Raw genomic sequence first — 16,669 nt, 5'->3', positions numbered from 1 at the left:
ATGCAGTTTCCAGTTTTTGCATTTTTCAGTATATATCCATTGAAGTATTATAGAGTTTGTTGCCCACAATGTCAAATTCCATACTCTCAACATATTCTGTTACTATTTCTTGGAAATGCCTACATATTGAAGACTTCTAGGGGTGGGGGAGAAGCTGTCATAAGCTCTTCGTTTCTATGTATCCTTCCATGATATTTTGAAGAAGAGAGAGCAAATGAACCCTTGGAGTGACAGTGTGTTTTGTTTTGTTTATACCTGATATCTGTATCAAAGTGTTAAAGTGAATTACGCTAGTCGTGTAACTGAAGTGCCATATTTTGAGTTTCATCAGTGTCTGTTAGAGGGCTCAAGATATGCATGTAGGTTCATGCAGGCACTTAAGTAAAATGTCCCTGAAATTAATTAAGATTACTAACAGAAACGAGTACCAGGTATCTTCCTGGGGGTAAAGGGCGGCCTGTGCCTAAGGCTGACAATCTCACCGACATCTATGAGCCAGCTGTCTAGAAAATGTGGGAGCTTTGATGTCTGAGAACCCAGCGGCCCTTCACGGCCTGTTACAAGGATAGCTTTACCATTCTTACACATGATAACATGCATGTAATAGAAACTCCATGTATCAAAGTTTCATCAAAATCAAAGGTAATGAAATATATGTAATGTTTTATTTAGCCCCTTAACTCTTTCCACATAGATTTTGCTTCAGAAAACCAATGGCTTCTTTAGTTTTTATGATTTTAATATTCTGAGACTATAAATTATTGGTTTGAATTGTCACAAGATGGCAGGATAGTTTATTTTCGCGCTTCACAAGTTCTAGGGGCTAAGAAATTTGATCCTTCAAAGGAATTGACATGAATGAAACTTAATATAGAAACAGTCATGATAGAAGTACTGTATATAGAGTTGCACTGCCGCATGTTGAAGAGCGTATAAGTTATTTTAAGCCCACAGAATGAATTTATGTCAGTGAAATGTAATATTCGTACAATGGAGATAATACTAATTTTTAATAGACTTTTATAAAATGACAAAAATGTAGAACTTAGAAGTAAATTCAGATGTTTAATATAAAATGGTATTTAAAATCAAATACTGACCAAAATAAGAATTCATGTGTGATGTTTTGTGAAAGTCGGCTGTGCCAAGTTCAAATGTATGTACGTTCTTAACCATCAGACATGGATGTAGTGACTGTATGAGGCACTTTTAACTAATTTTTAGATATGCTTAAAACTTAAAATCATAATGCTCAGATTCAAAAGTAATTCAGGTTTCTGGTTTAGTTGCATTATGACATGGACTGTACCTGCTTTCGTCATTAAGTTCTTCGAAACATCTGATCGTGCTTACACCATTTCAGGTTGACGCAACGCTTTACCAAGTTCCATCAATATAGCATAATTATTGAATATTTATTTATGTTTATTTACAAATATATCATACATACAACATCTTGAAATGTTTATCTGCTAGAAACATTTCTTATTTATAATGCAGTGGACAGAACAGGGGAATTATTTTTCATAAACTTGACAGTATATTGGCTTGGAATACAAATTGTTAGTCCGTAATGTTAACCACTCTTGGTGTCATTCTTCCGTGGGATTGTATCTTTCGAGAACAGGGCTTCTGTGTCTTGTGTCATGCATAATATATCAGTTCATGTCCACCAAAATTTTAATATTTCAACTGAAACTTTTGCATTAGGCTACCAATATATGTACAGTCCGCCGAGACTTAATTTTTTATAAATATGCAGTGCACACAAGAACTTCAGCATGAGTAGGGTTAGAATAGGTTATGCGGAATGGTTAATTTGGCTTTTGGGGTTTATCAGTGTCATGTTGAAACTGTTCAGGGCTTTGGTGCACATTGCAATTTCCACGTTCAAGGTGAATGATGTCCGATATAGAGGTCATGCTTGTAAATATGAGGGTTGGGTAGATTCTAAAGGGTTCTGATGATGGCACACAGTACTCAGAATTACTGGGTTTTTGGGATTGGTCCATCATCCAATATTATAAAGAACACAACCTTTCAGAAACTGGATCTGTTTCTGTCCTCAGGTGAAGGAGGAAACTGTGTTTTCGATTGGTAGCTCGGTCTGCTAGCCACCTGCTCACACTGGTTCCTTGCTTGCGGATTTTTCTACCCTGAAGATGGAGGCGATATCTTCTTCTGAAATGTGAGTTCACACAAGATCTACATGGTGCCACATCCCAATAGACGGCATTCTTCATAGTCGCCGCTGTGAAGACCTCAAATCCTACACAGTGTTTTGTAGTTTCTAGAATACCAGATGATGCATAAAGTCCGAAAACCCAGTAATTCTGAGGGTTGGGGTGTGGGGGATGGTGATACCAATGGAAATCCTGGCTGTGCTAGAGAAGAATATTTGGAGGGAGGAAGTTAATTTAAACAACTTCTAGCATTTAAAAGTGTGGTCTCTTTGACTGTAATGTCATGTAGTTGGTAGTGAGGCTCACATTTCAGGGTTGAGGATTAGGCCAAGCAGGCAACAACTTGCTTGGCCTAATCTCTAACCCTGAATATGAAGGCCACATCTTCAAAACAGTATTACCTATGACACATTTAGACCAGCTGTAACTGTTGAGAAGGTCTGACATGAATATCTGGACAGTCTTATTATTATTTATTATTATTCTCAGTGGGGGTTAGACTTGAGTCCACTTGGCACTGCGGCCACTATTGGCCTGCTGTGCCAGCCCCGGATGATAGAGGAGGATGATTGTGGAGCAATTGGTGGAATGAAGATTGGCAGGGGAAACCAAAGTACATGGAGTAGACGTGCCCCAGTGCCACTTTGTCCAACAGAAATTTCACATAACCAGACACATGCTGCTGCAGTGGGAATCCAGCAACTAACCGCCTGAGCTATGGTTTGACCTATGTGGACAGTAGACATGGAAAGCTCCACGGATCATTAAGAGCATAGAGTGGTGTGATTGCTTTCTGTGTTAAAGTAGGATGCAAGGTGTTTGGCAAGGGGTTTGAGTTTGAAGCATAACATTCTTCTAAAACCACTGATTTTCAAGTCTGACTCACAGGTTATTTTTCATAAATTATATATAAAGCTTCAGGTGTAACCATTACTTAAAGTGTTACTGAGGGTTCTTTTGCCATATTTTGGTATTTTTTTTCCTTCATGTCCTCAAATATTGTACACTTACACCTAAAGCATTGATCCTGCATATGCAGAAAATTGGAATCAGTTTGTTGGTCAGGTGACACCAGTTTTTAGTGTTTAACTTAGATCGCTGTACCAAATATACATGTCTATGAGTGACAGATGTGCCTTGACACGTAAACCAGAGTGAGGCTTTGCTGTCTTTCTTATACGCTTCTTCTCGTGAGTGCACCAAGTTACCAAGTTGTAATGGTCATTCACATCCTCTTGGTGAATAGGTGGCCCTTCAGAGTTGCAGTCTAGAGTTTGTCTGTGGTGACATTGTAGCGCCAGGCGTGTGGCGGTGTGGCTGCCTCCGGTTCATCTTTTTTTGCCCCAGTTCTGTCCACATGCCGTCAGAACAAGTCTCGATCACGTTCCTTTGCGTGCCTCTTGAGCAGCACAAGACACACAACCAGCATGACAAGGAGGATCATCACAAACCCGATCAGCGTATACATTGCGCTCCTGAACGGCTGGCTTGAGTCTGCACCACAACGACATAGCCTTGTTAAAAGTAGAATAATTAATTCATTCCCCACCCCCACAGTAGCGTAGTTGGTTGAGGCACTATGCTACAAGCAGGTTGCAGGTTCAAGTCCTGATGAGGTGGATTCCCCCCCCCCCAAATTGACCTAACCCTTCCAGCCGCACAATGGCCCTGGGGCTCACTCAGCCTCCAACCAGGAGTACCAGGAATATTCCTGGGGATAAAGGGTGGCCAGTGCATAAGGCTGACAACTTCACCTCCATCTGTGAGTTGAGTGTATGGAAAATGTGGGAGCCTCGACGTCTCACAACCCTATGGGCCGCCACGGCCTGTTACAGGGATAGCCTTACCTTTACCCTCTATTATTTATTTGTGAAATACTCAGAGACGCAGAATCAGGGTATGATGCCAGTAAAAAGGGAAAGGGCTCAGGTTTGGAAACTGATTACTGAATGGTATCATTATGAATTGCAAACAAAATAGTGATTAATGTTGTTACTTGTGGAAATTAGAAGGTAGAAGGGCTCTGCTTACATACAATCCAAGCATAGTATCCAGTACTGAAAAAAAGCACAGATTACAGTTTAAAGAAACTGTTCTAAATAAAGAGACCACCGGGAAGACCAAGGCGTAGGTGCGTGGACAATATTAAAATGGATCTTAGAGAGCTAGGATGGGATGTTATGGATTGGATAGATCTGGCTCAGGATAGGGACCAGTGGAGGGCTCTTGTGAACACAGTAATGAACCTTCGGGTTCCATAAAATGCTGGGAAATTCTTGAGTAGCTGCCGAATTGGCGGCTCCTCCAGAAGAGCTCAGCTCCATGAGTAAGTAAGTAAGTAATTCTAAATAAACATTTTTCATTAAAATAACAGGCGACAGGCACTACTGGTATATCCAGCTGCTGAACCAATCTTTATGAAACTCATATCATGGCATCTGAGCCCATCTCAACTGCGTACTTTATAAATCCCTCCCTTCAGTCAATTTTTAAGCAAAATGTATATGACCTTTCATTGCTAGGCAACGGCTCGGTAAACACGAATACAACAATATAATTCGACGCGTTTCTGTGGGTCTGTCTATGCCCTCATTTATGTTAGGTAACAAGTCGGTAAAGACTTTCCTGCGGCAGCGAAGAATTGTTGAAGGAGTTTTCAATGCAGTCCGTGTATCAAGGGAAAAGCGATTAGTTCTTCCAAGAACTTTTTGTATTTTTTCTGATAGGATTGTATATGATATTTAGATTGGTAATACAAGCGGTGTGTATGTCGGAAATTTGAAATTGCAAAGAAACGTTTCATATTGAATAGTAAGAGACAATGAAGACAGAAGAATTAAAACGTATATGCCGGAAAAGTGCGTTAGAAATGTGAAATCGCTGAGGATGAGAACCGGTAGTCGGTTATTTTGATCAAGATGAAATTTCAGATTCTTTAAAAAGCAGGAGGTTCCTTGACGTGCTGATAACCATCAACAAACGACCTTGCAAGGTTGAGTCAGTTGAAATAGCGTGAAATGGCGGCTGCTTACCCTGGCCTAGTCTTGAGTCCGTGGTTCTGCTGTTCGTGTCGCCCTGCGCGTCTGCAGCGTTCAGCTGTTTGAGACGGGGCAACAGTTCGTTCCACAGACTGGCCACCCCCTCCCCCAGCTCACACCTCTGTGTCTGCTGCTGCTGGTCACTTCTAAGGACCACGCAGTTGTAGTCCTCAGGCGTCGCTCGTTTCCATGACAACCCATACCCGAAAGATCCTGGTGCATTTGGATTTCTGTATCGAGTCATAAAAAAAACTGATTTATAGGATATGAAGCCGTGCAGTCTGTTGCAGTGTCACCAACTTTTCAGGGGAACGTATTGCCTCCATCTTCAGACCGAAAAATATTATTAAAATGGTAAATATTCAGGCATTTATAAGGAGATGCCAGGGTCGAATTTCCTGCAAGACACTGACTATCCTGACGGAGGTATTTCGATGTTTTCCTCAGTCCATCAATGTGAATTCGGGTATAAAAACTCCATAGTCTTTAGTCCGCAAGTGAACTATACCGACCGAGCGACCGCCGCTTGTCGGCGAAGTTAGTGCCAACTTTTGCGGATAGAGGTCGCGCGGTCAGTGCAACGGATTCCCACGGACGTTAATCTCGGTTTGCTAGACGGATCTGCTATTTTCCCATTCAAATAGCTCCTCAATTATCCTCACGAGGCTGAGTGGAACCCATTCCAGACCCACTACTTCTCAGAAAATCTTGTAACGCCGGGAATCGTACCCGGGGCCTCTGAAACTGTAGCCAGGAACTCTGGTGGGGATAGTACCTACAAATAGACCATGACCTTCCCAATTCAGCAGTCATTCGAATGAAATATAGTCAGAATTACTGACTTCGCTGTTAACTAAAGTGAACAAAAGGGTAACGCTATCTCTGTAACAGGCCGTGGAGGGCCATAGTGTTGTGAGACGTCGAGACTCCCACATGTTCTAGTCAGTCGCTGACAGATGTCGGTTAGGTCCTCAGCATAACGCTCCGGCCACCGTTTACCCCCAGGAAGATTCCTGGTACCCATTTCTGTTAGAGGCTGAGTCGACCCCAGGGCCATAGTGCGACTGGAAGGATTAGGTTAATTGAAAATCCAATGACATGGGAATCGAACCCGCGACCTTCCGGCTTGTAGCATAGTGTTCCAACCAACTACTCTACTGCGTGAATCATAATAAGATATCCATTCTAGGGACATAACGCCCTAGAATTCGAGCTTTGAATCACCTAAATCACTCGGAGGACTTCGTCAAGATCACATTTCCATTGTGTCACAGGACTTCCCCTATCTAGTCATTTATAATTCCATGCCATCGTCTGTCAACTACCTTCGTTCTGTCTACATGATTTTCACGAGTTTTAGTTTGAGCAGTGGTAGAATTGAGTGTGTGAGCTGAACTAAGCATCACATCGTGATAAGGTAAGGCATAGTCTCACATCTCCACGCATTGTTAACCTCGGACGTAGATGGAGGTGGGTAGTCAGCTTCACGCCTCGGCAGCTTTACTCCCGTGAGGAGAACCTCAGTTCCTATGGCACAGGAAACTATTTGGGGCCCCCAAAAGCAGTCTAGGCGAATTGGGGGAAATTAAGAATTTTTGCTCCTATCAATAATCGTACTTTCAATTTCCGGGTTTTCCAGTCTGTATATTTGATTAAGTATTTAAAATTAATCCTTTTTTGGAGCTTCTAATTTTCTTTTGCTTCTTTTTTATTACCGTATTTACGCATGTATAGGCCGCACATTTTTGGCCAAAAATTCAAGAGGAAAACTCGGGTTCGGCTTATATTCGAAATATTCGAAATCACACTTCATTTAAAAAAAAATTATATTCATAATTAGTAATACTCCTGAAATAATATTCCAAGAAAATTATTTTTTCTATAATTTCTGTCTGAAAATTGTGCTGCGGCCTATACACGCACGCGGCATATACATGCGTAAATACGGTATTGCTACTGGGGTGGGACTAAGTCCCTTGTACTGCGGCCATTTCTGGCCAATTGTACCAGCCCCAGATGATAGGTGAGGTTGATTGTGGAACAATTGGTGGAATGAAGATTGGCAGGGGAAACCGAAGTACTCGGAGAAAACCTGCCCCAGCGCCACTTTGCCCATTTTGCCTCTTTTTAATCATCACGTGAACCGTTCTACCGCCGATTTCCATATGTTACAGTGTCTAGACGTGGCAGACTTGGATCTGGTCGAACCCACGCACTGAAACACAAGAACTGCCAGGACACCGATGCTTTCCAGCTGCGTTTCCCTTTTCATATTCTCGTGAATATCCAAGGCAATTGAGGGCATTGGCGTTCTTTTCTCTTCGTTCACGATTTTTACATTTATCACCCCTCACTCTCTGAATCATTGACTTAAGTGTAAGTATTTTCACCAAAACTTTTCGTTTTTGTTCTGGTCCTTATCTACTTTGCGTTGCGTACAGATTTAAACTTTATGGGTTACAACCAGGCCTTAAATTGCAACAGCCTCTCCCCCGAGCCTCACTATGGCCCTGGGGTCGACTCAGCCTCTAACAGAAATGAGTACCAGGAATCTTCCGGGGGGTAAACTGTGGCCGGCGCGTAGGGCTGACAACCTCACCACCATCTATGAGCCGATTGTCTAAAAAGTGTGGGAGCCTCGACGTCTCACATTCGTATGAGCCTCCACGGCCGGTTACAGGGGCAGCTTTACCATTTTTACCGTTTACCCTTTGTCCTGAAAATGCAACCGCAACCACTATCCCGCTCTTTCGTCACCCAGAGACGAGGTTGTACTTGCCCTTGTCTGATGAAATCAGCCCAGTGTCTTCTGATCTTCTTGCTGAAGCGATCCTCAGCTTGGGTAAACCTTCTTCCCCCCAGCTTCCTCATCAGTGTAGGTCCGAACAGGTAAAGGAACTCCGCGCCATGGGCAGATCCTGAAAACCATCCACTTAACATGGGTATCTGCCAACATTCATGTCCGTGTTGTTAGTACTGGCCGCTCTCATCAGAGTGCGCTGTGGGTTTGGTCGTGTTCACTGAGATAAGGATTGCGGGGTGTTCGTGAGTTATAACCAGAGCCCGGATTTTGATGACATGTCATCTTTTTTTCCTCGTATCCTATGCGATGCTCTTAAGTATATAAATCTCGGATATGAACGGCTGGTTACAGAAATGTAAATTTTATAGGTAATTTGTCATTTTTTTACATTTTTAGATTTAAGGTCTTTTTTTTCATTTTGGGGGTAATTTTTTGGTAAATTGTTGGACTTTTAAGGGTATTTCTTGTCATTTTTTGGCCATTTTAGGGAATTTTTCTTCATATGTTTTCTGAAATGTGAATAACATGGAAACGAAGTGTTCTTTCTTTTCTCCTTTGGGCCATTTTTCTGAATTTTTCGGTCATTTTATAGGTCATTTTTTTAATATTTTCAGGGCATCAAAATCCGGGCCCTGGTTATAACAGAGCCTTACCTACATGCGTCACCCTCCCACATTGAAGCAACACAGCCACTGTCCCGCTGCTTCTTGCCATATTAGACCAGGTCTAAGAACATGCGTTTATTGCAATGGTGCCCACGAATTTAAATGAACATATGTTACAAATTTTGAAATGAAAGGTGATGCTGTGTGTAAGCATTACCTTTACGTTGCTAGTGGGGTGGGACTAAGTCCCTTGTACTGCGGCCGCTTCTGGCCTATTGTACCAGCCCCAGATGATAGGTGAGGGTGATTGTGGAGCAACTGGTGGAATGAAGATTGGCAGGGGAATCCGAAGTACTCGGTGTGTAAGTATTAGGCACATCGTTGTTTTTTTTATTACGTTTTGCCTAAGGTCACACCACTGCACTGTACACAAAGTGTACAGTGCAGTGGTCTCCGCGATAATGAGTATTTCCTGATAATTGCCCATTTATGGCCGAAACATGTTGCAACAAGGAATGAATGTATATAGTTAATGTCATTTAAAATATCCTTGTAACAGGCCATGGAGACCCATAGGGTTGTGAGATGTTGAGGTTCCCACATTTTCTAGACAATCGGCTCACAGATGGCAGCAAGGTTGTCAGCCTTACGCGCCGGCCGCCCTTTACCCCCAAGAATATTTCTGGTACTCATTTCTGTTAGAGGCTGAGTCGACCCCAGGGCCTTACTGCCTTTGAAGGTATTAGGTAAATTGAAAAAATCCAGTGACCTCATCGGGATTCGATCCCGCCACCTTCCAGCTTGTAGCATAGTGCCTCAACCAACTACGCTGCACTACATTTAAAAAATTATGCTTGAAGTAGAGACGGGCGAAACAGTTTATAAACATATACTTTTAAAATGATGGTTTATAAACTGCAGGGGGCCGTCAAGCCCGTAGCACGTCGGTTCCCAGATGAATGATGAATTGCAAGGATGATGATGTAGTCTGAATGAAGTATTGTGTCTGCAATATCTTTAACGGTACGTCACACCTTGAATAGGCAACTTTACGGAACGAAATTTCCCTTTTGATGATAAGAGATCTCTGATGTAGACATTTTTAGTTATTATCGTGCACTGAAATTAGAATCTAGTAACTTTCTAATGATGAAGTAACGATACACGTCTCTAACTGACGATGACGCGCCGTGAAAAATACATTAGGCATAGTTTAATTAATGAATATGTGAACAATAATCTAAGTTGGTGTACCTGAGATGTTGAGGGTGTTGCCATAGAGGTCCGGCGCACCAGTTTCTTCGAACTTGTACACGAAGAGCTGGCCTGGAGAGCGAGACAGTAATGCCAACTGACGCATATGAGGAGCAGCGAATTGTGAGTCCGTGTAGAACTGAAAGGGGAAAGTGATAGAAGTGCCTTAGAATTCGCAGTTCAAGTTACAAAATGGTCGTCACATCGGACATATGCTTAACCACATCTGAGCACGACATATCTGTTTACGGATTTATATTTATGACATGTGTACCTTGAACAGTAGGTCCTACAGCCACTTCCCATACGTCTTCATGGTGAAGTGTTTAATTAGTTAAGCAGAGGGACAACTTTACCGTATATTTTATGTGCAACATTTATATTAATTTAATTATGGCATATTTTACACGTTCAGAGACATTCTGCTGAAAGAGAAGATCCGTTTTATAACGCCTCTGATGGCTACAACTGGAACAAAGCTTTTGGTCAAGAGATTGCTGTAAAAGTGGCAGACGAGGGTCAGGCTTACTCACATCCAAGAGTTTTCCAAGCAATGAGTTGGCATCTCCTTCTCTCGCCTTCCCCGGGTATTGCCACTTCAGAATCTCCAGTACCTCCCTCTCCTTGTCGAAACCGTAGTGCTCCATGACACTGGGGATGGCAGAGTTCTCGAAGAAGTGAAGCAGTTGCACATAACTCTGCTTCACCAGATCGCTCCATTGGTCTGCACACATTTTCACAGGAAACCACACCGAGTCTTCATTTCATTGAACAATTAGTTAATTCTATTTAAGATATTGTGGCGTATACATCCGTTGCTAAGCGGTGATTCTGTAACCAACTACCGTTTCTGGGCAACGGCTCGGCAAACCCGTTCCCGCGGCAACGAATACACATGCAGCAATATAGTTACTTTTGGAAACGGGGTGTTTTCTGCGTTGTCCGTGCCGAGATGTTATAACCAGGACAGTTCGGAGCGATGAGTGTGAAAGGTCAAGTGTATTCGTAAGAGACAAACCCATCTTCTCGTCAGAGAGCATGTTACATAAGGACTATTACCGCAAGAGTTCAGTTTGGAAAAAAAATCTCTGGTCGTGGGCCTCAAGGGGCCTGACGCCAAGACGAACTGATTGGCGGTAAACCTCCAGTCGTAAAGTAATTCTGACGCTGACTCTGACAATGAGTTCATTTGTGGGGTATTAGCCAGCGAGCAAAGGCGAGAACACAGAAGCTGAAGAATCTCCACAGTTAAGATCCGTTACAAGGATACGACTAGCGAAAGCAGACTGAGAAGACAGCGTGTGCTGTAGTAATTTGTAAAGTGTGGCGCTATAATTGCTTGTACTACCGGGTCGTGTCTATAGGTTGTTAGTAAATCCATTCACCAATGCAACCCCCGTCTATAGGCACGCATACATGTGGCAATATGTTTACCCCTGTGAGGCTTCAGGTTTTCACGGGTGGAGCTTGAGGTGTGATTTTCGAGAATACGCCTGGTACAACTTTGCAAGATCTCAACGTTTCGACAAACCTTCCAATGGCCATCTTCAGGATAAATATCAATCGGAAGAAAATATTACCGGAACCTTGGAAGACTCGCAACAGTCTACACGGCGTATTACCAAAGCCACACATTATCTTTGTTATATAAGGTTCTCACAGCGGTAAGGTAAAGTTACATTTCGGAAGGATGCACAATGTCCATCTTCAGGATAGATGAGAAAGCCAAGCAAAGCGAAATTGTTGCTTTGCTTACTTTTCGACACTGAATAGGGAGGCTCTACATTCCTCCGAAACGTCGGTGAACTTGTACCAGACTACATGATGCCATGTCATAGTAGATAGTCAACTGTGATATTTTACACCAATACTCACATAAAGTCACGGCGCCTTCGTGCCTAGTTGTACCTGTCAGCACAGGCATTGTTACGTAATTTCCTGTTTGGAGAACTTCCTTTGGATCACGTGGGAGATATGATTCTGGTTCCGGAAGAAACGAGTCAACAACTGGGAGCACCATCGCTGTCCAGTTGCCGTTCTGTAAGAAGAATTTAAACATAAATTAAACCTAAGAAATTCTGTGTCAAAAACATCTTTGAGATTACATCATCATTAGACGATGGCGTAGACATTTACGTCATAATTAGGAAATAACTAGATTTTTCTTGTTCAATACACGATGAAAAGTAATATTGCCATACTAGAGATCTCGTTAAATACATATTTTTTTCCCCTAATGTTGGCTTCTCAAGTCATGACGTGCCTTCAGATGTTTTAGATGAGGAATTCTGGGTAACGCCATTTTGTCTCCGTAGGTTATATAATGGTGATTGTATTCGTAGAATGATGACAGACAATAAATTGGAAATTATGTAGAAATGGCGGTCGGTATTTCAGAGGAAGCACTGAGTAATCCCACGACAAACAGGCGGTGTTGGGCTATGCTTGAACCTGTGCAGTATGAAGGCACGTGACTTCTAGAACACGCTGAGCACCGTACGTGAGGGCACAGCTGTGAATTTGCGCCTTACATTACTACTGAAGTTCAGTTCTGTTTTAACGAACGTATTTATCATGCTTTATCGAGAATTTCGTTCTGGTAGAGGGTGTACCCGGATTAACTTAGCACCACAAGCAGCTAGAATATTCCGAATGCCTGAGATTCATACTGTGTAGGTTAATAAACCCAGAATTTATTTCACTTTGTCAGTTGAAAATTTGTGTCTTGGTTTTTAAGGGCCAGTTTCCTATCCGCGTGCAGCGGTTATATCTCAGTAAAAAAAAAATATGAAGTTATCTCTGTAACAGGCCATGAAGGCCCATAGGTTTGTGAGAGGTTGAGGCTCCCACATTTTCTAGACTATCGTCTCACAGATGGCGGTAAGGTTGTCAGCCTTACGCACCGGTCGTCCTTTATCCCCCAGGAAGATTTCTGGTATTCATTTCTGGAAAGATAAGGTCAATTGAAAAAATCCACCTCGTCGGGACTCGAACCTGCGACCTTCCGTCTTCTAGCATAGTGCCTCAACCAACTATGCTACCGTGAAACCCCTATATCTCAATATAGTAATTAGAATTCTATCTTGTGGGATATAACTCCAGTTATCGTGATTCTTTCTCGTGGTTGTCCTCAATTCTCCCCAATAAAATACCTGTATAGTACCCTAAAGTAGTCCACAAATCATTTCTATATACTTGCTAGTTCGCTATTCATTAGCCGCCCGTACAGCCTCATATTTTCTGAGCGGACCGTACGTACAAAAGTACATGTGTAATTTTTTTGCGGAAAGACCTGCAATTTATATCGTGTTTGTTAAGAAGGCTCTAATCCTCTGAAACGTAGCTCCGTGTAGTTCGTTGCCTCCGCTTGCTAACTGCTTCATGCTGGTTTCTTGCTAGGCTCCTCCGAAACGTCGGTTGACTTTCAAGAGACTGCAAGGAGAACCTCAAATCCGACATGATTATTAAAGTTGAACTGCATGTTTGAGAATAGGAACCCTGATAGCTCGATCGGTATAGCGACTGGCTACGGGTTGGACTACCGAGGGATGAGTGTTCGAGTCCCGGTAGGGGGCAAAAATATTTTCTGTTCTCAACGTCATTCAGACCAATTCTTGGGCCCAGCTAGCCTCCTATCCAAAGGGTACCATGATATATTTTCCCGGGGGTGAAGCAGATGGGGCATGAAGCTCACATCTGAAATTAGTGCCAAAGTCAATACAACTTGTATTTTTAGTGTTCATGGCGTAGTGTTTAATTAGTTAAGAACAGGGGCAACTTTAAGCTTTGTCTTTTGTTTCATTATGTTTGAGGATATTCTGAAGAGAATTCTGTAAGTCCTGTCCTAGCAACGTAAATTTTATCAAATTTAGGATTGCTTTTCTATGTAACTGTAAACTGTACTTTCTGTGAAATTTGAATCTCATGCCATCCAGAATTCGTTGTACCCGCTGTCCTTGTAAACTTATTTATAATGATTTTCTTCTAGAATAATTTTTTAATTATCTTTTTAATAAGTTGTTAATAAACAAGTCAGCACCTGTAGGGATCCGGAACCACATCTGTGTATGATTTCATAATTAATAGAGCATACTTATATAATTGCTTATTGACTGACTCCATAGAGTTGGGTCCTTCTTGAGAAGCCTCCAGTCGCTCAGCTACTCAAGAATTTCCCAACATTTTATGGAACCCGAAGGTTCATTACCGTGTTCACAAGAGCCAGCCACCGGTCTCTATCCCGAGCCAGATGAATCCAGTCCATATCAACCCATCGTATTACTCTAAGATTCACTTTAATATTGTTCTCTAACTTACTCCTAGGTCATCTTCAATTGCTTATTAGCATAACGGGTACCTGGGTTTCTTGCCCTGGGAGTAAAGCGGTCGGGTTTCACTTCCATCTAGTGCCGAGGTAAGAATGGTGGAGCTATACCTCCACTCGCCTCATAAATCTTGATGGCGTGGTGCCTAATGACTTGAGCACAGGGGTAACTTTACCGCTACCTTACATGCATCTGGAATTGTTAGGAGATGGGGCTTGCAGCCCTTACTTTGTACTGAGTTTCGAAGGCCCTCAGGATCTCTGCGGTGGACTTGGTCCGGAGGCAGGTGAGGATGGCGCGGGAAGTGGCCGCCAGGCAGCCCAGACTGCGGGCTATCCCCCGAGACGAGTTGGCGGGATGCGGTGCCCCAGACCAAGGCGAGGTTACGCTCCCAGACATGATGATAGCCCTGTGGAACAGGCCTGCGGAGAGAACAGGGACGCATGCAGTCAGCCGAGCCGTGTTCGCACGTGTTGCTGGATGTGTGGATGACTGACAGAAGAGAAATAGATTAGCACAGTCATGCAGACCATGTTCAAGAAGGAGAGAAGCAGCTGCCTGAGGAAGAGAAGGTTAAGAAGGATAGGATGAAGGTACAGAGAAGAGAAAGTAGGAAAATAAGTTGGAGGGACAGGAAGAGTATAAGAAAGTAAAGCTATCCCTGTAACAGGCCGTGGAGGCCCATAGGGTTGTGGGACGTCGAGGCTCCCATATTATCTCTAGACATTCGGCTCACAGACGGTAGTGAGGTTGTCAGCCTTACGCGCCGGCCTCCCTTTACCCCCAGGAAGATTCCTGGTACTCATTTCTGTTAGAGGCTGAGCCGACCCCAGGGCCATAGTGCGGCTGGAAGGATTAGGTAAACTGAAAAATCCAATAACCTAATTGGAACTCAAACCCGCGGCCTTCCGGCTTGTAGCATAGTGCCTGAACCAACCACGCTACCACGCGGCCTCTCAGGAAGGGAAGAAAGAGAGGGTTAAGAAGAAAAGGATGAAGAACAGGAAGAAAAGAGAGAGGATGAGACAAATTTCAGGAGAATAAGAGAAAAAAGAGGAGAAAGAGAAGCTTAAGAAGAACATGATGAATGAAGAGAAAGAGGACAAGAGTGGATGTAGATGAAGAATGGGACAGTATAGAAGTAGGAAGAGATGAAAATGGAAGGGAAGAAGGATAGGAGATAAAATGAGGAAATAGAGGAGAAGGATGGTGAAAGCAATAAGAAAGTAAGAGAAATCGAGGATATTAAAGGGATGTAAAAGGGGGAATAGATTATGAAGAAGGAGAAGAAGATAATGAATTATAAGGGGGAAGAGACGGGGAAGACAAGAAAACAATTTGGATCGCAAAGAGTTAATGAGGAAGGAACGCCAACAAAAGGACAGATTCCACGATTAAGCAGAAACTTTTCTGTTTGGGGCGCAAGAAATACCGCGGTTAGCCCAGAGCCCATAAAATTAAACAAGTAAATTCAAGTTCGTCTCATGGATGAATATTCATGAACCCACGAGCGAGGTGGAGCGCGCTGAATCAGAGCAGGCGCCGTGTGTTCAGTCAGCAGAGATTAAACACGTTTCAGCCGCCATTACATGAGATTCCACACGTCTCTCTTTCTCTCTCTCTCTGTGCTCAGTCAGCTTCTTGCAACGTTCATTAACCCTTTGAAGTAAGAAGTTACTTGAGACAAATGTCGCAAAATTTTTGCATTTCTGGTTTATGGCAAATTGCGTAATTTGGAATTATAATTCAGTGGTTTCCATAGTAAAGATTTAATTATCAATAAATTTCAGTTGTGATAGTTGCATGAAATAGCAACCTCAGATCCTGCATAAAATATTTGATTTTCAATGGACTATACGGCGTCATATCCCAGAAGATACAAATCTTCAGGATTAGAATTATTCATAATAAATAATATAATCTGCAAAAATAGCATTAGAACGTAGAACACATGGATATGTTGCGTAAGAGAGTCATCACTTGTTTTAATCAGTTGCATGCTGGGAATACCTGTGGTTCTCGGTGACGTCATATGATACATGACGCTAGCAGCACCTGCCGAGTGGCCCATGAGGGTGATGCTCTGGGGGTCTCCTCCAAACATCTGAATGTTCTCTCGCACCCACAGAAGAGCGAAGTACTGATCCAGCAAACCGAGGTTTCCCCTTGCTTCCAAATTTTCCAGACAGAAGAATCCTGATATCAGAAACAAGAACCGCCAAACCATCAAAATTTACCTTTCCTTCAGACATGGCGTCTATCTGTTGTGATCGCAGGAGTTTAGATAACGTTTTCGATGGCGCAAATTTGTACTCCTATTGCTCTTTCTGCCCCGGTGAGTTCCGTGTCATTGTTTTATACGACAGGAGAGTTCTCAATAAGAGAACAGTGGCACGAAAATTTCTGAAAACTTCCGCGTTTACGACAGGCAAATTGTCGAATCGTTTTGACAAGTGACACA

The 16,669-nt window shown here is 42.7% G+C and overlaps 1 protein-coding gene across 1 annotated transcript in view; it reads right to left on the bottom strand.

The window, feature by feature from the left end:
• Positions 1–2,763: 2,763 nt before the first annotated feature.
• Positions 2,764–16,669, bottom strand: part of LOC111866864 (acetylcholinesterase) — a 24,192-nt gene continuing 10,286 nt past the window's right edge. Inside the window, exons 6-13 of the mRNA XM_023856196.2 lie at positions 16,219–16,404; positions 14,437–14,630; positions 11,759–11,921; positions 10,417–10,607; positions 9,884–10,022; positions 8,001–8,139; positions 5,216–5,451; positions 2,764–3,677 (exon numbers count right to left, since the gene is read on the bottom strand). Of these exons, the coding sequence (XP_023711964.1) occupies positions 3,547–3,677; positions 5,216–5,451; positions 8,001–8,139; positions 9,884–10,022; positions 10,417–10,607; positions 11,759–11,921; positions 14,437–14,630; positions 16,219–16,404 (1,379 nt within the window). The 3' untranslated portion in view covers positions 2,764–3,546. The remainder of the gene's footprint in view (positions 3,678–5,215; positions 5,452–8,000; positions 8,140–9,883; positions 10,023–10,416; positions 10,608–11,758; positions 11,922–14,436; positions 14,631–16,218; positions 16,405–16,669) is intronic.

The sequence above is a fragment of the Cryptotermes secundus genome, unplaced genomic scaffold (genome assembly GCF_002891405.2).
Source record: "Cryptotermes secundus unplaced genomic scaffold, Csec_1.0 scaffold673, whole genome shotgun sequence".
Lineage (NCBI taxonomy): Eukaryota > Metazoa > Arthropoda > Insecta > Blattodea > Kalotermitidae > Cryptotermes > Cryptotermes secundus.
Note: the sequence above shows the minus strand (reverse complement) of the source record. Positions and strands in the feature narration are given on the sequence as shown.